General features: G+C 42.2%; 3 protein-coding genes across 3 annotated transcripts; all 3 read right to left on the minus strand.

Annotated features, from left to right (window-relative positions):
- Positions 1–873: 873 nt before the first annotated feature.
- On the minus strand, positions 874–4,521 carry LOC147329977 (uncharacterized). Its single transcript, XM_086291450.1, has one exon. The coding sequence runs from the start codon at positions 2,547–2,549 to the stop codon at positions 1,155–1,157; it is 1,395 nt and encodes a 464-aa protein (XP_086147576.1). The 5' UTR covers positions 2,550–4,521; the 3' UTR covers positions 874–1,154.
- A 1,950-nt stretch (positions 4,522–6,471) lies between these two features.
- LOC147329978 (uncharacterized) lies at positions 6,472–10,121 on the minus strand. The gene has a single exon (XM_086291452.1). It carries the CDS (start codon positions 8,144–8,146, stop codon positions 6,752–6,754), a length of 1,395 nt encoding a protein of 464 aa, XP_086147578.1. The 5' UTR covers positions 8,147–10,121; the 3' UTR covers positions 6,472–6,751.
- A 1,947-nt stretch (positions 10,122–12,068) lies between these two features.
- Positions 12,069–15,714, minus strand: LOC147329979 (uncharacterized). The gene has a single exon (XM_086291455.1). The coding sequence runs from the start codon at positions 13,741–13,743 to the stop codon at positions 12,349–12,351; it is 1,395 nt and encodes a 464-aa protein (XP_086147581.1). The 5' UTR covers positions 13,744–15,714; the 3' UTR covers positions 12,069–12,348.
- Between the last annotated feature and the right edge of the window lie 6,846 nt (positions 15,715–22,560).

The following is a 22,560-nucleotide window of genomic DNA, read 5'->3' on the forward strand; positions in this document are numbered from 1 at the left end:
CTAAAGTCAACCCACACAAAGCTGCTGGACCAGACAATATACCTGGACGCGTGCTCGGAGCCCGTGCTGACCAGCTGACTGATGTCCTAGCGGGCATCTTTAACATCTCCCTGAGTCAAGCTGTTGTGCCACAGTGCTTTAAAACCACCACCATCATACCTGTCCCCAGACCTTCCCAAAGCCTAATTCCACAATGATTGCCTGAGCCTATTCTTGTTAAATGATGAAAAACTCAAAGGCACGTTTGGGCAGTGGATCTGTGTGAAATCAGCAGCTTGCAAAACGAAATCAAAATGTGTGCTATTGATTCTAAAAATAGAAATCACAATAAAGTTAAACATTTACTAAAACCGCCATTCAGTCATCTGAGAATCTTTACTCATGAAATTATAACGGTTAGATGAATGTATATGCAGTGATTTACTGATCAATGATAAAAGGGGAGATTTATGCAATAACGAAGACTGTCATGAAAAGTATTTGGCATCTGATCTCCTGTAACCTGCGGAGCTAAGCTGTTTTACCAGCTCTGCTCTCTGATTTTTCTTTTTTCTTTTATGAAAAAACACAAGTTGTCAAAGTTATTTGTTTGCAAATGTATTTCAGAAATATCGACATACTTTTTTTAATCAGCAGAAACTTTATGTCAGTAGTGCAAAAACCTGCACTGATCTGACCTCATTTCTTCCTCATCCTGATTCCTGACCTGGGAAGGGAGAGAAATATTTGTTTTTGTTTGTCTTCTTGTTTTATTTAATTCCTTGTGGGATTTGGATCCAACACGTAAAGTATGCATATTATGCACACACACAAACACACATGCAGCTATTACCCATTTCTTGTATTCTTGAATAAAGACATTGATTTGACACATTTAATTAGTGACCAATTGTTTTTATTGTTCAATTATTAAGAAAAAAGAAAAGGTGGGGGTGGGTGGGATGGAAAGTAAAGGGAGAGAGGAGAGAAAACCCCAACAATCCCCTCTGAGCAAGCACTAGGCGACAGTGGATAGGAAAAACTCCCTTTAAAGGAAGAAACCTATGACAGAACCAGGCTCTAGAGGGGGCAGTCAACTGTCGGGACTGGTTGGGGGGTGATTGTGAAAAGAGGGGAGGGAGATGGGAGAGGTGTTAGTAGTTAAGGGGGGGGGATTAAGCTGGAACAGAGGTGGGAGAGGAAGAGGCGACATTGGCAGTACTGAAAGAAGGAGTGTTCCTCCTCCAGAAGAAGCAGAAGCGTTTTTTCTGTTTCTTCAGCTGCTTTTCCACGAGCACCTTTTTCTCGAGGATGAGGATTTTCAGCTCCTCGATTGTTTCGGTGTTTTGCTTCTGCAGCTTGTTGCATTTTTTCTCCACTTCTTCTATTTCAGCTTGTTTTTCTTCCAACCTTTCTTTCAGCACTTTAGATGTTGCCTCCTGTTTCTCAAACTCCTGGAGAAGAAGTTTTTCTTCTCTCTGCTTACTGACCAGCTGTTCTCTCTCTTGAAGCAGGTCTTGATATTTGTGCAGTGTCTCTTCGAACTTTACCTGCAGCATCCTGTTGTTTCCCTCCATGAGCTGGAGTTGGCACTCCATGTCTCCCTGCTTTCTGTCCAGCTGCTCTTTCTCTTGAAGGATTTCTTTATTTTGTCGCAGAGCTTCATCAAGCTTTCCTTGCAAGCTTTCATTTTGTTGCTTGATGCTCTGCAGATTGGAATCCATTTCTTTTTGTTTGATTTCTTGTTCCCTTTTCTCTTGGAGAAGCTTTTCATTTGCTTGCTCTGTGCGATCAAGCCTTTTTTTGTCAACATTGTACATTAGCTCCATGTCTCGGAGATTGGAGTGCAGCCCTCTCTTCTTCGTGCTGTCTTTCATCTTCTCCTGGAGGAGTTTTCTATTTTGCCGCAGAGCTTGATCAAGCTTTCCTTGCAAGCTTTCGTTGTGTTGCTTGATGCTCTGAAGCTTGGAAAGCATTTCTTTTTCTTTTAACTCCTGTTGCCTTTTCTCTTGGAGGAGCTTCTCATTTGCTTGCTCTGTGCGATCAAGCCTTTTTTTGTCAACATTGTACATTAGCTCCATGTCTCTGAGATTGCTGTGCAGCCCTCTCTTCTTCATGCCGTCTTGTTTCTTCTCTTGGACAAGTTTTTCATTTTGTTGCAGGGCTTCATCAAGTTTTCCTTGGAGCTCCTGGTTCTTTTTGTCCATGTCATGGAGATCCTGTTGTTTCCCCTCAATAATAGCTTCCTTTTCTTGAAGCTGGAATGACAACTTTTTTAGTTGAGCGCTCTTTTGCTCATTTTCCTCCATCAAGAACTTAATCTTCTCTGCGTTTCTGAGCGCTTCATCCTCCAGTTCTTCCAAACGCTTTTCCTCTAGTTCCACTTGGTCACACCAGGGAAGAGAGGAAAGGGAAGAGTCTAGTGGCTCATCCCAAGGAAGAGCGTATGGGTCAACTTCTTGTCCCTTTGGATTTTTTTGAGACATGTTGGGTCTGGATACAGTTACAACTGCAAAGGATCCAAATATTTCAAAAGGCTTTTCTGGCGAACGGTTCAATGCTGCACACATCAAGGCTGCGAGAAACGGACTAAAAGTCGTTGCGCTTCACCCCTATTTATAGGTTTTTGGATCAAAGGAAAGAATGGTGGTAAGATTCTACGTGTGTGACGTCATAATTCTGTAAGGCAATGAGGTTGTCACGTGATATTTTTGGAGGAGGGCATTTTTCAACTTGGACAAATTATCAGTAAAGTTTCAATCTCTGTTATTTTCCCCAAAAAACGTGTTGTCGCAATCATGTTTTCTACTGTAATTGGTGCCAACAGATGGCGCAGTTTAAAGTTGGCTGTTACTCTGCCCAGGCTGCTACCATAGAAGAAGAATGTAGACCAATAGTACTTTAACGATGTCCGCTGATCGTTTCCGTGTAAATCTTAGCATTGCTTTAGCCGTCAAGCTAAAGGTTTAGCTTCATACTGCCATATTTTCAGAGTAACAAAATATTTAAACGGTCTCAGATCATGGTGAGTATTTGAAAAAATGTTTATTTAATGTGAAGCCTGTGATGTGGAAAGGTTAGCAAGCGTAATTTTGCCTATTGTGTTATACACGGGTGCTTACATCCGAGTAGTGTTGATCTTTTCTAAGGTCCATGGGTTTATCCAACGAGCAGCTAAGTCACCGTTATATCTGTAATTTTGTGTGCAACGTCTTAATGCAAAAAAAACAAAAACAAAAACACAATGCGTTTTTAAGCTCTCTCTGCGTTCACTGCCTCTGCAAGTGTCAAACTTCCTCGCTTTAGCTGATGCTAACCAACATTAGCGCTTACGGTTCGTATATAAACACAACTGTCAGCCCTTCACTTTTGGTGCCGACCACATTTTGAGCATTTTCTACAGTTTGTGAAATGGTCGCCATTGGCATTACATGCCAGTAGTGTTCGCTAATTGACTTTACCGGGGATTATATTTATTACAACGTTACTGCGTGGAAGTGATCATAGTGTATGCTTATGAACGTGAGTGGTAGGTGTTATTAGTGCGACTTTACCCTTAATTAGTTTTCCCACCGGAAGTAGAGTTGTTTATGCGACGTGATGGCTAGAGCAGTCCCAAACAATCGATTGCGTTTCTTAACAGACCAATTCTCTCCAAACTTTTAGGGTAAGCTAGACTCGAGATATGGTTGCAATAATACGAACAAGAGCGCAACAGCATATTGACAATGGCGAGAACTTTAATATTTACATTGTGTTAGTGCACCCATCGCTCCGCATCCTTAACGCTACATTGATGTCGAGAGTCTCTGACACAGCTGTGCTCTGCAGCACAGACACCCTGCTTATCTGTGATTCGGCCAGACTGGTGTTGAACTCCAAAGACATGCGCGGGGTTAGGTTAGTTGGCTGTTGGTGTGAGTGGTTGTCTGAGTCTCTCTAATAACCCTCCAACAGACTGGCGACCTGTCCAGGGTGTACTTTTGCCCTATGACAGCTGAAATACAACCTGAATAAAATAAGTAGGAGAAAATGAATGATGTTTATGAACTGTAGTTAATGTAGTCAGACAATAAGTTACCGAGCAACAGGCCACAAGTCTTGGTGCAGAATCATACTAAGATTTAAAAAATAAAATGTTGGCACTGGTGTTTGAAACAGTATACTGTCAGTAAGACTGGAGCAACTGCACACATCTGGAAACTAATAACTAGAGTAGTTAGTAACATTTTGTTACTGCATCCATTTAGCCAGGTATAATTAGCATGTCTACATACATGTCATTTCTAATGTGGTCCTATGTGGTATGTTGTAGGACAGTGAAGTGTCTGACACTGACCATGTAGCAGTGCCTGAGAACACTGGTATGGAGGGGGAGAACGCACCTCTTTACTGTATTTGTCGGAAACCAGACATCAACTGCTCCATGATGTAAGTATATATCAGTTTTATATTTGCAGTATGCGCAGTAGGGGTGGGCGCTAGCTTCAGCAATGTTATCAGAGGTTTTTTTTTTAAAATGAAGAGCTTCTATTTCGAGAAAACTACCAATAAGGATATATGCACAGATATAGAAAACAATACTGTAACATTTTATTGATGCTTGCAGTTTGGAGGAAGCAGTATTTGCAAGTGTAACTAAATTCCAGGCATTTTCCATCCTTCTTTTCCTATCAGCTTTTTTTCTAGTTGTCAGTGTGAACCAAGGTGTCAGCAGCAGCATTATAGTGCAAAAGTAGTGACCCAGCATAGATCAAATGTAAGCACAAAAGTAGCCAAGGTAGTGTTTTTCCTGGAAATTTTAAGTGAAAGGATAAAGTAACTGCTTACCACTTTAGTTTAACAATGATTAATGAAATGTAACCGTGTAACTCATCAGCAGTCTGCACAGTATGGTCACATATTAAAACTGAAGAATATGTTGTACTTGTTGTAGTGTTTCATCATGGGTCCAGTTTTTACCCAGGTGCTTAAAGCCCTTCTTTACCCTCATGTAACACCAACAGTAATTTCCAACCACTATTTCCTGTTCCTGTCAGTCAAACAAACAGACGACAAACATCTTCTATAAACAGGAATAATGTCATTTTATCGGATTAGAAAACATCTAATCTAGCGTTGATATTACACTGCTGTTTAGTGTCTGGCTGATCTCAGTGTCACCAAAATATCTGCCCTACATGTCAAACAATGAGAGAACTTGAAACAGTAACATCACCTAGCAGCTTATTTTAATTAGTGCTAACGTTTTGTTTGCTGGCTAACATTGCTATTATTATAGTCACAGTTAATTGACTTTGAATAGCTTTATTTCAAAAGTAATTTTACAATTTCACAGCCATTTAGCTGTGTTAACTGTACATGCTGTAGGTCATAAGGCGTGCATGGATCATTTTTATAATCAGCCTCTTATCTTTTGTCCACCACAGACTTTGCCATGATAAATTGGTCAGTTGACAACCAGGAGCCGTACACCTTAACCTCAGAGGCCAGGACATCCAGGGGCAGTGTGAACACGCACTTGCTTAAATGGGACGCAAGACGGACTATAGAGGGCCACCCGCTTGCCAGACAACCAAGTGCTGTCCCTGTCCACGGCCAGTGTGAGAAGGACTCTCACTAAAGTCAACCCACACAAAGCTGCTGGACCAGACAATATACCTGGACGCGTGCTCGGAGCCCGTGCTGACCAGCTGACTGATGTCCTAGCGGGCATCTTTAACATCTCCCTGAGTCAAGCTGTTGTGCCACAGTGCTTTAAAACCACCACCATCATACCTGTCCCCAGACCTTCCCAAAGCCTAATTCCACAATGATTGCCTGAGCCTATTCTTGTTAAATGATGAAAAACTCAAAGGCACGTTTGGGCAGTGGATCTGTGTGAAATCAGCAGCTTGCAAAACGAAATCAAAATGTGTGCAATTGATTCTAAAAATAGAAATCACAATAAAGTTAAACATTTACTAAAACCGCCATTCAGTCATCTGAGAATCTTTACTCATGAAATTATAACGGTTAGATGAATGTATATGCAGTGATTTACTGATCAATGATAAAAGGGGAGATTTATGCAATAACGAAGACTGTCATGAAAAGTATTTGGCATCTGATCTCCTGTAACCTGCGGAGCTAAGCTGTTTTACCAGCTCTGCTCTCTGATTTTTCTTTTTTCTTTTATGAAAAAACACAAGTTGTCAAAGTTATTTGTTTGCAAATGTATTTCAGAAATATCGACATACTTTTTTTAATCAGCAGAAACTTTATGTCAGTAGTGCAAAAACCTGCACTGATCTGACCTCATTTCTTCCTCATCCTGATTCCTGACCTGGGAAGGGAGAGAAATATTTGTTTTTGTTTGTCTTCTTGTTTTATTTAATTCCTTGTGGGATTTGGATCCAACACGTAAAGTATGCATATTATGCACACACACAAACACACATGCAGCTATTACCCATTTCTTGTATTCTTGAATAAAGACATTGATTTGACACATTTAATTAGTGACCAATTGTTTTTATTGTTCAATTATTAAGAAAAAAGAAAAGGTGGGGGTGGGTGGGATGGAAAGTAAAGGGAGAGAGGAGAGAAAACCCCAACAATCCCCTCTGAGCAAGCACTAGGCGACAGTGGATAGGAAAAACTCCCTTTAAAGGAAGAAACCTATGACAGAACCAGGCTCTAGAGGGGGCAGTCAACTGTCGGGACTGGTTGGGGGGTGATTGTGAAAAGAGGGGAGGGAGATGGGAGAGGTGTTAGTAGTTAAGGGGGGGGATTAAGCTGGAACAGAGGTGGGAGAGGAAGAGGCGACATTGGCAGTACTGAAAGAAGGAGTGTTCCTCCTCCAGAAGAAGCAGAAGCGTTTTTTCTGTTTCTTCAGCTGCTTTTCCACGAGCACCTTTTTCTCGAGGATGAGGATTTTCAGCTCCTCGATTGTTTCGGTGTTTTGCTTCTGCAGCTTGTTGCATTTTTTCTCCACTTCTTCTATTTCAGCTTGTTTTTCTTCCAACCTTTCTTTCAGCACTTTAGATGTTGCCTCCTGTTTCTCAAACTCCTGGAGAAGAAGTTTTTCTTCTCTCTGCTTACTGACCAGCTGTTCTCTCTCTTGAAGCAGGTCTTGATATTTGTGCAGTGTCTCTTCGAACTTTACCTGCAGCATCCTGTTGTTTCCCTCCATGAGCTGGAGTTGGCACTCCATGTCTCCCTGCTTTCTGTCCAGCTGCTCTTTCTCTTGAAGGATTTCTTTATTTTGTCGCAGAGCTTCATCAAGCTTTCCTTGCAAGCTTTCATTTTGTTGCTTGATGCTCTGCAGATTGGAATCCATTTCTTTTTGTTTGATTTCTTGTTCCCTTTTCTCTTGGAGAAGCTTTTCATTTGCTTGCTCTGTGCGATCAAGCCTTTTTTTGTCAACATTGTACATTAGCTCCATGTCTCGGAGATTGGAGTGCAGCCCTCTCTTCTTCGTGCTGTCTTTCATCTTCTCCTGGAGGAGTTTTCTATTTTGCCGCAGAGCTTGATCAAGCTTTCCTTGCAAGCTTTCGTTGTGTTGCTTGATGCTCTGAAGCTTGGAAAGCATTTCTTTTTCTTTTAACTCCTGTTGCCTTTTCTCTTGGAGGAGCTTCTCATTTGCTTGCTCTGTGCGATCAAGCCTTTTTTTGTCAACATTGTACATTAGCTCCATGTCTCTGAGATTGCTGTGCAGCCCTCTCTTCTTCATGCCGTCTTGTTTCTTCTCTTGGACAAGTTTTTCATTTTGTTGCAGGGCTTCATCAAGTTTTCCTTGGAGCTCCTGGTTCTTTTTGTCCATGTCATGGAGATCCTGTTGTTTCCCCTCAATAATAGCTTCCTTTTCTTGAAGCTGGAATGACAACTTTTTTAGTTGAGCGCTCTTTTGCTCATTTTCCTCCATCAAGAACTTAATCTTCTCTGCGTTTCTGAGCGCTTCATCCTCCAGTTCTTCCAAACGCTTTTCCTCTAGTTCCACTTGGTCACACCAGGGAAGAGAGGAAAGGGAAGAGTCTAGTGGCTCATCCCAAGGAAGAGCGTATGGGTCAACTTCTTGTCCCTTTGGATTTTTTTGAGACATGTTGGGTCTGGATACAGTTACAACTGCAAAGGATCCAAATATTTCAAAAGGCTTTTCTGGCGAACGGTTCAATGCTGCACACATCAAGGCTGCGAGAAACGGACTAAAAGTCGTTGCGCTTCACCCCTATTTATAGGTTTTTGGATCAAAGGAAAGAATGGTGGTAAGATTCTACGTGTGTGACGTCATAATTCTGTAAGGCAATGAGGTTGTCACGTGATATTTTTGGAGGAGGGCATTTTTCAACTTGGACAAATTATCAGTAAAGTTTCAATCTCTGTTATTTTCCCCAAAAAACGTGTTGTCGCAATCATGTTTTCTACTGTAATTGGTGCCAACAGATGGCGCAGTTTAAAGTTGGCTGTTACTCTGCCCAGGCTGCTACCATAGAAGAAGAATGTAGACCAATAGTACTTTAACGATGTCCGCTGATCGTTTCCGTGTAAATCTTAGCATTGCTTTAGCCGTCAAGCTAAAGGTTTAGCTTCATACTGCCATATTTTCAGAGTAACAAAATATTTAAACGGTCTCAGATCATGGTGAGTATTTGAAAAAATGTTTATTTAATGTGAAGCCTGTGATGTGGAAAGGTTAGCAAGCGTAATTTTGCCTATTGTGTTATACACGGGTGCTTACATCCGAGTAGTGTTGATCTTTTCTAAGGTCCATGGGTTTATCCAACGAGCAGCTAAGTCACCGTTATATCTGTAATTTTGTGTGCAACGTCTTAATGCAAAAAAAACAAAAACAAAAACACAATGCGTTTTTAAGCTCTCTCTGCGTTCACTGCCTCTGCAAGTGTCAAACTTCCTCGCTTTAGCTGATGCTAACCAACATTAGCGCTTACGGTTCGTATATAAACACAACTGTCAGCCCTTCACTTTTGGTGCCGACCACATTTTGAGCATTTTCTACAGTTTGTGAAATGGTCGCCATTGGCATTACATGCCAGTAGTGTTCGCTAATTGACTTTACCGGGGATTATATTTATTACAACGTTACTGCGTGGAAGTGATCATAGTGTATGCTTATGAACGTGAGTGGTAGGTGTTATTAGTGCGACTTTACCCTTAATTAGTTTTCCCACCGGAAGTAGAGTTGTTTATGCGACGTGATGGCTAGAGCAGTCCCAAACAATCGATTGCGTTTCTTAACAGACCAATTCTCTCCAAACTTTTAGGGTAAGCTAGACTCGAGATATGGTTGCAATAATACGAACAAGAGCGCAACAGCATATTGACAATGGCGAGAACTTTAATATTTACATTGTGTTAGTGCACCCATCGCTCCGCATCCTTAACGCTACATTGATGTCGAGAGTCTCTGACACAGCTGTGCTCTGCAGCACAGACACCCTGCTTATCTGTGATTCGGCCAGACTGGTGTTGAACTCCAAAGACATGCGCGGGGTTAGGTTAGTTGGCTGTTGGTGTGAGTGGTTGTCTGAGTCTCTCTAATAACCCTCCAACAGACTGGCGACCTGTCCAGGGTGTACTTTTGCCCTATGACAGCTGAAATACAACCTGAATAAAATAAGTAGGAGAAAATGAATGATGTTTATGAACTGTAGTTAATGTAGTCAGACAATAAGTTACCGAGCAACAGGCCACAAGTCTTGGTGCAGAATCATACTAAGATTTAAAAAATAAAATGTTGGCACTGGTGTTTGAAACAGTATACTGTCAGTAAGACTGGAGCAACTGCACACATCTGGAAACTAATAACTAGAGTAGTTAGTAACATTTTGTTACTGCATCCATTTAGCCAGGTATAATTAGCATGTCTACATACATGTCATTTCTAATGTGGTCCTATGTGGTATGTTGTAGGACAGTGAAGTGTCTGACACTGACCATGTAGCAGTGCCTGAGAACACTGGTATGGAGGGGGAGAACGCACCTCTTTACTGTATTTGTCGGAAACCAGACATCAACTGCTCCATGATGTAAGTATATATCAGTTTTATATTTGCAGTATGCGCAGTAGGGGTGGGCGCTAGCTTCAGCAATGTTATCAGAGGTTTTTTTTTTAAAATGAAGAGCTTCTATTTCGAGAAAACTACCAATAAGGATATATGCACAGATATAGAAAACAATACTGTAACATTTTATTGATGCTTGCAGTTTGGAGGAAGCAGTATTTGCAAGTGTAACTAAATTCCAGGCATTTTCCATCCTTCTTTTCCTATCAGCTTTTTTTCTAGTTGTCAGTGTGAACCAAGGTGTCAGCAGCAGCATTATAGTGCAAAAGTAGTGACCCAGCATAGATCAAATGTAAGCACAAAAGTAGCCAAGGTAGTGTTTTTCCTGGAAATTTTAAGTGAAAGGATAAAGTAACTGCTTACCACTTTAGTTTAACAATGATTAATGAAATGTAACCGTGTAACTCATCAGCAGTCTGCACAGTATGGTCACATATTAAAACTGAAGAATATGTTGTACTTGTTGTAGTGTTTCATCATGGGTCCAGTTTTTACCCAGGTGCTTAAAGCCCTTCTTTACCCTCATGTAACACCAACAGTAATTTCCAACCACTATTTCCTGTTCCTGTCAGTCAAACAAACAGACGACAAACATCTTCTATAAACAGGAATAATGTCATTTTATCGGATTAGAAAACATCTAATCTAGCGTTGATATTACACTGCTGTTTAGTGTCTGGCTGATCTCAGTGTCACCAAAATATCTGCCCTACATGTCAAACAATGAGAGAACTTGAAACAGTAACATCACCTAGCAGCTTATTTTAATTAGTGCTAACGTTTTGTTTGCTGGCTAACATTGCTATTATTATAGTCACAGTTAATTGACTTTGAATAGCTTTATTTCAAAAGTAATTTTACAATTTCACAGCCATTTAGCTGTGTTAACTGTACATGCTGTAGGTCATAAGGCGTGCATGGATCATTTTTATAATCAGCCTCTTATCTTTTGTCCACCACAGACTTTGCCATGATAAATTGGTCAGTTGACAACCAGGAGCCGTACACCTTAACCTCAGAGGCCAGGACATCCAGGGGCAGTGTGAACACGCACTTGCTTAAATGGGACGCAAGACGGACTATAGAGGGCCACCCGCTTGCCAGACAACCAAGTGCTGTCCCTGTCCACGGCCAGTGTGAGAAGGACTCTCACTAAAGTCAACCCACACAAAGCTGCTGGACCAGACAATATACCTGGACGCGTGCTCGGAGCCCGTGCTGACCAGCTGACTGATGTCCTAGCGGGCATCTTTAACATCTCCCTGAGTCAAGCTGTTGTGCCACAGTGCTTTAAAACCACCACCATCATACCTGTCCCCAGACCTTCCCAAAGCCTAATTCCACAATGATTGCCTGAGCCTATTCTTGTTAAATGATGAAAAACTCAAAGGCACGTTTGGGCAGTGGATCTGTGTGAAATCAGCAGCTTGCAAAACGAAATCAAAATGTGTGCAATTGATTCTAAAAATAGAAATCACAATAAAGTTAAACATTTACTAAAACCGCCATTCAGTCATCTGAGAATCTTTACTCATGAAATTATAACGGTTAGATGAATGTATATGCAGTGATTTACTGATCAATGATAAAAGGGGAGATTTATGCAATAACGAAGACTGTCATGAAAAGTATTTGGCATCTGATCTCCTGTAACCTGCGGAGCTAAGCTGTTTTACCAGCTCTGCTCTCTGATTTTTCTTTTTTCTTTTATGAAAAAACACAAGTTGTCAAAGTTATTTGTTTGCAAATGTATTTCAGAAATATCGACATACTTTTTTTAATCAGCAGAAACTTTATGTCAGTAGTGCAAAAACCTGCACTGATCTGACCTCATTTCTTCCTCATCCTGATTCCTGACCTGGGAAGGGAGAGAAATATTTGTTTTTGTTTGTCTTCTTGTTTTATTTAATTCCTTGTGGGATTTGGATCCAACACGTAAAGTATGCATATTATGCACACACACAAACACACATGCAGCTATTACCCATTTCTTGTATTCTTGAATAAAGACATTGATTTGACACATTTAATTAGTGACCAATTGTTTTTATTGTTCAATTATTAAGAAAAAAGAAAAGGTGGGGGTGGGTGGGATGGAAAGTAAAGGGAGAGAGGAGAGAAAACCCCAACAATCCCCTCTGAGCAAGCACTAGGCGACAGTGGATAGGAAAAACTCCCTTTAAAGGAAGAAACCTATGACAGAACCAGGCTCTAGAGGGGGCAGTCAACTGTCGGGACTGGTTGGGGGGTGATTGTGAAAAGAGGGGAGGGAGATGGGAGAGGTGTTAGTAGTTAAGGGGGGGGATTAAGCTGGAACAGAGGTGGGAGAGGAAGAGGCGACATTGGCAGTACTGAAAGAAGGAGTGTTCCTCCTCCAGAAGAAGCAGAAGCGTTTTTTCTGTTTCTTCAGCTGCTTTTCCACGAGCACCTTTTTCTCGAGGATGAGGATTTTCAGCTCCTCGATTGTTTCGGTGTTTTGCTTCTGCAGCTTGTTGCATTTTTTCTCCACTTCTTCTATTTCAGCTTGTTTTTCTTCCAACCTTTCTTTCAGCACTTTAGATGTTGCCTCCTGTTTCTCAAACTCCTGGAGAAGAAGTTTTTCTTCTCTCTGCTTACTGACCAGCTGTTCTCTCTCTTGAAGCAGGTCTTGATATTTGTGCAGTGTCTCTTCGAACTTTACCTGCAGCATCCTGTTGTTTCCCTCCATGAGCTGGAGTTGGCACTCCATGTCTCCCTGCTTTCTGTCCAGCTGCTCTTTCTCTTGAAGGATTTCTTTATTTTGTCGCAGAGCTTCATCAAGCTTTCCTTGCAAGCTTTCATTTTGTTGCTTGATGCTCTGCAGATTGGAATCCATTTCTTTTTGTTTGATTTCTTGTTCCCTTTTCTCTTGGAGAAGCTTTTCATTTGCTTGCTCTGTGCGATCAAGCCTTTTTTTGTCAACATTGTACATTAGCTCCATGTCTCGGAGATTGGAGTGCAGCCCTCTCTTCTTCGTGCTGTCTTTCATCTTCTCCTGGAGGAGTTTTCTATTTTGCCGCAGAGCTTGATCAAGCTTTCCTTGCAAGCTTTCGTTGTGTTGCTTGATGCTCTGAAGCTTGGAAAGCATTTCTTTTTCTTTTAACTCCTGTTGCCTTTTCTCTTGGAGGAGCTTCTCATTTGCTTGCTCTGTGCGATCAAGCCTTTTTTTGTCAACATTGTACATTAGCTCCATGTCTCTGAGATTGCTGTGCAGCCCTCTCTTCTTCATGCCGTCTTGTTTCTTCTCTTGGACAAGTTTTTCATTTTGTTGCAGGGCTTCATCAAGTTTTCCTTGGAGCTCCTGGTTCTTTTTGTCCATGTCATGGAGATCCTGTTGTTTCCCCTCAATAATAGCTTCCTTTTCTTGAAGCTGGAATGACAACTTTTTTAGTTGAGCGCTCTTTTGCTCATTTTCCTCCATCAAGAACTTAATCTTCTCTGCGTTTCTGAGCGCTTCATCCTCCAGTTCTTCCAAACGCTTTTCCTCTAGTTCCACTTGGTCACACCAGGGAAGAGAGGAAAGGGAAGAGTCTAGTGGCTCATCCCAAGGAAGAGCGTATGGGTCAACTTCTTGTCCCTTTGGATTTTTTTGAGACATGTTGGGTCTGGATACAGTTACAACTGCAAAGGATCCAAATATTTCAAAAGGCTTTTCTGGCGAACGGTTCAATGCTGCACACATCAAGGCTGCGAGAAACGGACTAAAAGTCGTTGCGCTTCACCCCTATTTATAGGTTTTTGGATCAAAGGAAAGAATGGTGGTAAGATTCTACGTGTGTGACGTCATAATTCTGTAAGGCAATGAGGTTGTCACGTGATATTTTTGGAGGAGGGCATTTTTCAACTTGGACAAATTATCAGTAAAGTTTCAATCTCTGTTATTTTCCCCAAAAAACGTGTTGTCGCAATCATGTTTTCTACTGTAATTGGTGCCAACAGATGGCGCAGTTTAAAGTTGGCTGTTACTCTGCCCAGGCTGCTACCATAGAAGAAGAATGTAGACCAATAGTACTTTAACGATGTCCGCTGATCGTTTCCGTGTAAATCTTAGCATTGCTTTAGCCGTCAAGCTAAAGGTTTAGCTTCATACTGCCATATTTTCAGAGTAACAAAATATTTAAACGGTCTCAGATCATGGTGAGTATTTGAAAAAATGTTTATTTAATGTGAAGCCTGTGATGTGGAAAGGTTAGCAAGCGTAATTTTGCCTATTGTGTTATACACGGGTGCTTACATCCGAGTAGTGTTGATCTTTTCTAAGGTCCATGGGTTTATCCAACGAGCAGCTAAGTCACCGTTATATCTGTAATTTTGTGTGCAACGTCTTAATGCAAAAAAAACAAAAACAAAAACACAATGCGTTTTTAAGCTCTCTCTGCGTTCACTGCCTCTGCAAGTGTCAAACTTCCTCGCTTTAGCTGATGCTAACCAACATTAGCGCTTACGGTTCGTATATAAACACAACTGTCAGCCCTTCACTTTTGGTGCCGACCACATTTTGAGCATTTTCTACAGTTTGTGAAATGGTCGCCATTGGCATTACATGCCAGTAGTGTTCGCTAATTGACTTTACCGGGGATTATATTTATTACAACGTTACTGCGTGGAAGTGATCATAGTGTATGCTTATGAACGTGAGTGGTAGGTGTTATTAGTGCGACTTTACCCTTAATTAGTTTTCCCACCGGAAGTAGAGTTGTTTATGCGACGTGATGGCTAGAGCAGTCCCAAACAATCGATTGCGTTTCTTAACAGACCAATTCTCTCCAAACTTTTAGGGTAAGCTAGACTCGAGATATGGTTGCAATAATACGAACAAGAGCGCAACAGCATATTGACAATGGCGAGAACTTTAATATTTACATTGTGTTAGTGCACCCATCGCTCCGCATCCTTAACGCTACATTGATGTCGAGAGTCTCTGACACAGCTGTGCTCTGCAGCACAGACACCCTGCTTATCTGTGATTCGGCCAGACTGGTGTTGAACTCCAAAGACATGCGCGGGGTTAGGTTAGTTGGCTGTTGGTGTGAGTGGTTGTCTGAGTCTCTCTAATAACCCTCCAACAGACTGGCGACCTGTCCAGGGTGTACTTTTGCCCTATGACAGCTGAAATACAACCTGAATAAAATAAGTAGGAGAAAATGAATGATGTTTATGAACTGTAGTTAATGTAGTCAGACAATAAGTTACCGAGCAACAGGCCACAAGTCTTGGTGCAGAATCATACTAAGATTTAAAAAATAAAATGTTGGCACTGGTGTTTGAAACAGTATACTGTCAGTAAGACTGGAGCAACTGCACACATCTGGAAACTAATAACTAGAGTAGTTAGTAACATTTTGTTACTGCATCCATTTAGCCAGGTATAATTAGCATGTCTACATACATGTCATTTCTAATGTGGTCCTATGTGGTATGTTGTAGGACAGTGAAGTGTCTGACACTGACCATGTAGCAGTGCCTGAGAACACTGGTATGGAGGGGGAGAACGCACCTCTTTACTGTATTTGTCGGAAACCAGACATCAACTGCTCCATGATGTAAGTATATATCAGTTTTATATTTGCAGTATGCGCAGTAGGGGTGGGCGCTAGCTTCAGCAATGTTATCAGAGGTTTTTTTTTTAAAATGAAGAGCTTCTATTTCGAGAAAACTACCAATAAGGATATATGCACAGATATAGAAAACAATACTGTAACATTTTATTGATGCTTGCAGTTTGGAGGAAGCAGTATTTGCAAGTGTAACTAAATTCCAGGCATTTTCCATCCTTCTTTTCCTATCAGCTTTTTTTCTAGTTGTCAGTGTGAACCAAGGTGTCAGCAGCAGCATTATAGTGCAAAAGTAGTGACCCAGCATAGATCAAATGTAAGCACAAAAGTAGCCAAGGTAGTGTTTTTCCTGGAAATTTTAAGTGAAAGGATAAAGTAACTGCTTACCACTTTAGTTTAACAATGATTAATGAAATGTAACCGTGTAACTCATCAGCAGTCTGCACAGTATGGTCACATATTAAAACTGAAGAATATGTTGTACTTGTTGTAGTGTTTCATCATGGGTCCAGTTTTTACCCAGGTGCTTAAAGCCCTTCTTTACCCTCATGTAACACCAACAGTAATTTCCAACCACTATTTCCTGTTCCTGTCAGTCAAACAAACAGACGACAAACATCTTCTATAAACAGGAATAATGTCATTTTATCGGATTAGAAAACATCTAATCTAGCGTTGATATTACACTGCTGTTTAGTGTCTGGCTGATCTCAGTGTCACCAAAATATCTGCCCTACATGTCAAACAATGAGAGAACTTGAAACAGTAACATCACCTAGCAGCTTATTTTAATTAGTGCTAACGTTTTGTTTGCTGGCTAACATTGCTATTATTATAGTCACAGTTAATTGACTTTGAATAGCTTTATTTCAAAAGTAATTTTACAATTTCACAGCCATTTAGCTGTGTTAACTGTACATGCTGTAGGTCATAAGGCGTGCATGGATCATTTTTATAATCAGCCTCTTGTCTTTTGTCCACCACAGACTTTGCCATGATAAATTGGTCAGTTGACAACCAGGAGCCGTACACCTTAACCTCAGAGGCCAGGACATCCAGGGGCAGTGTGAACACGCACTTGCTTAAATGGGACGCAAGACGGACTATAGAGGGCCACCCGCTTGCCAGACAACCAAGTGCTGTCCCTGTCCACGGCCAGTGTGAGAAGGACTCTCACTAAAGTCAACCCACACAAAGCTGCTGGACCAGACAATATACCTGGACGCGTGCTCGGAGCCCGTGCTGACCAGCTGACTGATGTCCTAGCGGGCATCTTTAACATCTCCCTGAGTCAAGCTGTTGTGCCACAGTGCTTTAAAACCACCACCATCATACCTGTCCCCAGACCTTCCCAAAGCCTAATTCCACAATGATTGCCTGAGCCTATTCTTGTTAAATGATGAAAAACTCAAAGGCACGTTTGGGCAGTGGATCTGTGTGAAATCAGCAGCTTGCAAAACTGAATCAAAATGTGTGCTATTGATTCTAAAAATAGAAATCACAATAAAGTTAAACATTTACTAAAACCGGAGTCTCGGAGTTTTAAGACAATGGATGATTCGATCTCATTGGCACTCCACATAGCCCTATCACAACTGGATCAACGCAACACCCACCTAAGAATGCTGTTCACTGATTTCATCTTAGCATTCAACACCATCATTGCCCAGCAGCTGATCGGCAAGCTGGACCTGCTCAGACTAAGCAACTCCACCTTCAACAGGATGCTGGACTTTCTTACTTTGTATGAAAACGTAATAAATTGGTATTAGTATGTAAAACCTATGTTTGTCTGGCGTTAGAGCATTTTTTTTTGTAAATTAGCATTTTCGATCCCTTTTCACTGTGTGTATATTGTCCACTGCAGCAGCCTGGTAGGGGTGAGAAGCCATTTCTGTTGACTCGGTTTTCTCCTGTTTTTCACTTAGGTCAGGTAAGTCTTTTGGTTGGTGTTTTGTTTTTTTTTATAGGGAAGTTTAGGGATGTTTAGGGGTTTGTTATTTTGGCATTGCTCACTGCCAATGTAAGTAAATGTCTTCATAGTGCTTTGAAAAGTACCGTAGTTTTCGGGTCATAAGCCGATACTTTTTTTCCCACACCGTGAACACTTATACTGACGTGCGGCTAATGCATTTCTTTTTTTCATGCGGCCAAAAATTTTTTGCCTGGTAACAGTAGACTAGTAAAACCTGGACCTGCATGCATCCACATTCCTCTCATTAAGCAGGCATTAAAATCAAAATTTACAATTCCATGAACAGCGTAAACATGTCCAAAACCAGTCAAGCCTACAGTCATTTTACATGAATGAAAATCAGTTAATAAAGGTGGGCGGATTGATCTGAGGTTGATCCCAACCTATAAGAATAATATAATCTTGATATAATATCCTTAAGTTGTTTGACAACATTCATTTCTGTACAATATAGTCTGGCTTTACCACAGTCTGCTAGAGGCGGGCGGATCAATCGATTGATACCAACCAGTTTCAATAGTGTTATCGGCAATATTGATCCTGCATTTACTTGGTATTGGATCAATAATTGGCAGAAAGATTGCACCAGCTGTGGACTCATAACCCCTTTTGTGAGTGATTATCTAACATGCCAACATATCCTGCTGCTTTGGGCACATCTGTGATATGAAGATCACGCAGTGATGTGTTTAAACAGAGAAGACTGAAGCCCAAAAGTCATATTTTAGATCACATATTCTCTTCCAGATCTCTGCCACTTTTTGATTAGTGGCAACTGACCCATGTAGGGTTGCTATAGTTTGATAGTAGTTTCAAGTTTATTTATTTATTTATATAGTACTTTTAAAAACAACAGTTGTTGACCAAAGTACTGTACAGTAAAATAGTCAAAGCAGAAGACATACCAAATAAAATAGAATATAGATTAAGAGAAAATTGAATCATGGAATGTGTTACGCCCCAGTCTAGGGGTACAGGAACGCAACACAAGTTTGAAAGAATTGCCCCGCCCTGGTCCCCAAAACCATACACAAAGGGAAACCAATTTCTTAGTGAATCGTGATTTATTTTTCTGCACTGCAAAAATGAAGCTCCGGGGTGAACAAAGGCCAAAATAACAAACAAAACAAGCTAAGTCAGGAGGAGGTGTTATCTACAACCCTATGTGAAATCAAATATCAAACAAAAGACAAGCGCTACACCTAACTCCCTAACTGAAATAAACAGGAGAAAACAGTGCAAGGAAAAACAATAAGGCAGCTCACCCCTTCTGTTGCAGTGCTATTTACAAGGCTATTTACAATGAAAACTAATGTACACACTATATACAAAACTCCAAAAAAGTCGCACAAAAGTCTCAGGTTTTGGAGGCCAGGGTCAGGTCTGCTGCTGCTGTCAGTGGCTGCCCCGGGACAACTGCTGGTGAGGGATTTGAAGAAGATCACATGGCCAGGGGACCAATCAGCAGCCGTCAGCTCATCCACTCCGGGACCTGCAAAGACTTAAAGGAACAGACAACAACAGCCACCAAAACAGATTATGGACAGGGCCATAACACCCCCCTTCCCAAGACCAAACATCTCCTCTAAAGATGTTTGGCGCTTAGGGGTTCCGAAAACCACGTGACAGCGCATCTGCCAGTACATTCTCTGTCCCTTTCTTGTGATGGATCTCCAGATTGAAATCCTGTACTAAGAGGGACCATCTCATGAGCCTTTGGTTAGAATTTCGCATTCGGGTCAAAAACACGAGGGGGTTGTGGTCTGTGTAAACAATGACAGGTGCTGAACTGGAACCGACATAGACCTCGAAATGCTGTAGAGCAAGCAATAGGGAGAGAGCTTCTTTTTCAATGGTGCTGTATTTCTGTTGGTGGGAGTTGAATTTTTTCGAAAAGTAACCAATTGGGTGATCAACACCCTGCCTATCCTCCTGCAACAGTACCGCACCTGCACCGTTGGCGCTGGCATCCACCTCAAGTTTAAACGGATGTGTGAAAACAGGAGCGGCAAGTACTGGTGTGCTGCAGAGGAGAGCTTTGGCAGACTCAAAAGCATTCTGGCATGTGGGGGACCATACAAATGGTTTTGACACACTTGTGAGACTGGTGAGAGGTGCAACTACATCTGCAAAATTCTTACAGAAGCCACGATAATAGCCAGCCATACCAAGGAACCGGCGAAGCTCACGTCTAGTGCGAGGCACAGGGAGATCTAGGATAGCCTGGATTTTAGCCAGCAGGGGGCGCACCTGTCCCTGACCCACCTGCTTCCCTAGATAAGTCACAGTGGCCTTACCAAAGTCACATTTGGCAAGATTTAGGGTAAGGGATGCCTCTTGTAATCTTTCAAAAATCTCCGTGAGTGTTCCAAGGTGATCTGACCAAGTCTCTGAATAGGCTACAATGTCGTCTAAGTACACTTCACAGTTTGTGACACCACCTAAGACAATGTGCATAAGGCGTTGAAATGTGGCAGGGGCATTTCGAAGGCCAAAAGGCATGACGGTGTATTGGAGGAAGTGGTCAGGAGTGACAAAAGCAGAAATTTCAGATGCACGCGGAGTGAGGGGAACTTGCCAATAACCCTTTAATAAGTCCAGTTTGGTGACAAACTTTGCGGAGCCAACCCTGTCAACACAATCTTCCATGCGGGGAAGAGGGTAGGAGTCGGGTTTGGTCACACTGTTCACTTTTCGAAAATCACTACAAAAACGTGGAGTTTTGTCTTCCTTCGGCACAAGAAGGCATGGGGAACTCCAGGCGCTCGAACTAGGGACAGCAAGACCATTTTCCAGCAAGTAGGAAACTTCTTGCTGAAAAAGTGCACGTTTGGTAGGGTTCACACGATAAGCGTGTTGTTTGATCGGAGGGTGGTCACCTACATCTATGTCATGTTCGAGGACAGTAGTGCGAGACGGAGTGTCAGCAAACAGAGATGGGTAAGTATTGATCAGAGAACACACATCGGTCTGGGCGGCCTCATCTAAATGTTTTAGGTGGGAATTCAACTTATCCAATACTTCAGAGTTTCTGAGTCGGGAGCAACCCTCAGCACAAACGAAAGCTAAGCCATCACTTTCTGGGCTATACTGAGACGGGGATGCTGGCACAACTACCAGCACGGCAGACAGCGCAGCGGGGGATGAGGAGGAGTTTACACCTGCATCACGAACAAAATAAGGCTTCTTCAGATTAACATGACACACACGACGCTTTCTCCTACGGTCTGGGGTACCTATAACATAATCTGTGTCACTCAGTTTCTCTTGGACAGTATAGGGCCCACAGAACTTTGCCTGGAGAGAGGATCCAGGAACGGGTAGGAGAGTCAACACTTTGTCACCCACTTCAAATTTTCTCTGCATGGACTTTTTGTCGAATTTCCTTTTCATTTTTTCCTGAGACGCGGAAAGAGCCTCGCGTGCAATTTCGCATGCTTTATGCAGACGCTCCCTAAAACAACTTACGTAATCTAATACGTTCTGCTCGGGGGTAGCTGTGTCGGACAGATATCTCTCTTTAAGCAGCCGCAGGGGACCACGCACTGTGTGTCCAAACACCAGCTCTGCGGGACTGAAACCCGTGGACTCCTGCACACTCTCCCTCACCGCTAGAAGGAGAAGTGGCAGACCTTCGTCCCACTCTCTTCCTGACTCGAGGCAGAACTTCCTCATCATGGCTTTTAAAGTCTGGTGGAAACGCTCAAGCGCACCCTGTGATTCGGGGTGATATGCACTGGATTTTTGATGCTTGATGGATAGCGATTTTAAGACCTGAGCGAATATCTTGGACATGAAGTTAGACCCTTGGTCTGTTTGAACTGATTTAGGCAAACCGAAAAGGGAGAAAAAGTTTACTAATGCTCTGACAATGGCTTTGACTTTGATAGTGCGTAACGGAATAGCTTCGGGGAAGCGTGTGGCGGCGCACATTAAAGTCAAGAGGTACTGATGTCCTGACTTGGTTTTTGGAAGCGGACCTACACAATCGATGATTATGTGCTCAAATGGTTCGCCTAAGGCTGGGATTGGATGCAATGGAGCAGGAGGAATAACCTGGTTGGGTTTTCCGCTGACCTGGCAAACGTGGCAAGAGCGGCAATATTTGGTCACATCAGTCTTCAAACCTGGCCAGAAAAAGTGACGCAGAATACGAAGGTAGGTCTTCCTAATTCCTAAATGTCCAGAGAAACTGTCATGTGCTAGGCTGAGTACTTGGTGTCGGAAATTTTGCGGTACAACTGCTTGTTGAAATACGTTCCAGCCAAGATCACTAGAGGAGGGAGGATGCCATTTGCGCATTAACACATCATTTTCAATGCTGTAGACACGGGGATTCTGATCGCTTGAATTTGCGGCAAGTAAACATTTGGCCAAAGTCGGGTCATTCTGTTGCGCATGAATAAAATCTGTTTTGTTTACCTCAAAAGACAGGTCAGGTGTAGCGGGTAGCAGTTTATCAGACACACATTTTTCAGCTTTTTCCACAGGCAGTTCGGCTTTCTCAGGAACAGCTTCAGAACATAGAAAAGAGTCAGACAAGTCAACATCACCATATTTACGCTTGTGGGCGCGTGTGACAACACAGGCAGGAAAAACAGAGGGCAGACTGTCAGCAGCAGGCTCGGAAACAAAATCAAAATCATCGACGGGGTTTTCAATTACTTCAGGGATCGGGAAAACTTTCCCATTGGCTAGATCATTCCCCAGAATCATAGTAACCCCCTGCACGGGCAAGCGAGCGCGCACCCCAACTGTTACCGGGCCCGAAACGAGAGGCGACTGTAGGAAGACTCTGTGCAGCGGAGCTCGTAACACACTCATTTTCACTCCCCACACGAGAGCATCAGCACCACAAAACGAGTTACTTGAGAAAGGCAACGCGCTTTCCAAAATGAGAGACTGGGCAGCCCCAGTGTCGCGCAAAATTACAATCGGCACGCGATCCTCCTCTATTCCAGTCAGTGAG

The sequence above is a fragment of the Aulonocara sp. 'chitande type north' Nkhata Bay genome, linkage group LG5, assembly GCF_057382095.1.
Source record: "Aulonocara sp. 'chitande type north' Nkhata Bay isolate Kocher_YH1m ecotype deep benthic linkage group LG5, A_spYH_male_GT1.1, whole genome shotgun sequence".
Taxonomy (NCBI): domain Eukaryota; kingdom Metazoa; phylum Chordata; class Actinopteri; order Cichliformes; family Cichlidae; genus Aulonocara; species Aulonocara sp. 'chitande type north' Nkhata Bay.

Excerpts from the sequence above, each read along its gene's own strand:
- LOC147329977 (XM_086291450.1), bottom strand. The coding sequence starts at position 2,549 with ATGTGTGCAGCATTGAACCGTTCGCCAGAAAAGCCTTTTGAAATATTT.
- LOC147329978 (XM_086291452.1), bottom strand. The coding sequence starts at position 8,146 with ATGTGTGCAGCATTGAACCGTTCGCCAGAAAAGCCTTTTGAAATATTT.
- LOC147329979 (XM_086291455.1), bottom strand. The coding sequence starts at position 13,743 with ATGTGTGCAGCATTGAACCGTTCGCCAGAAAAGCCTTTTGAAATATTT.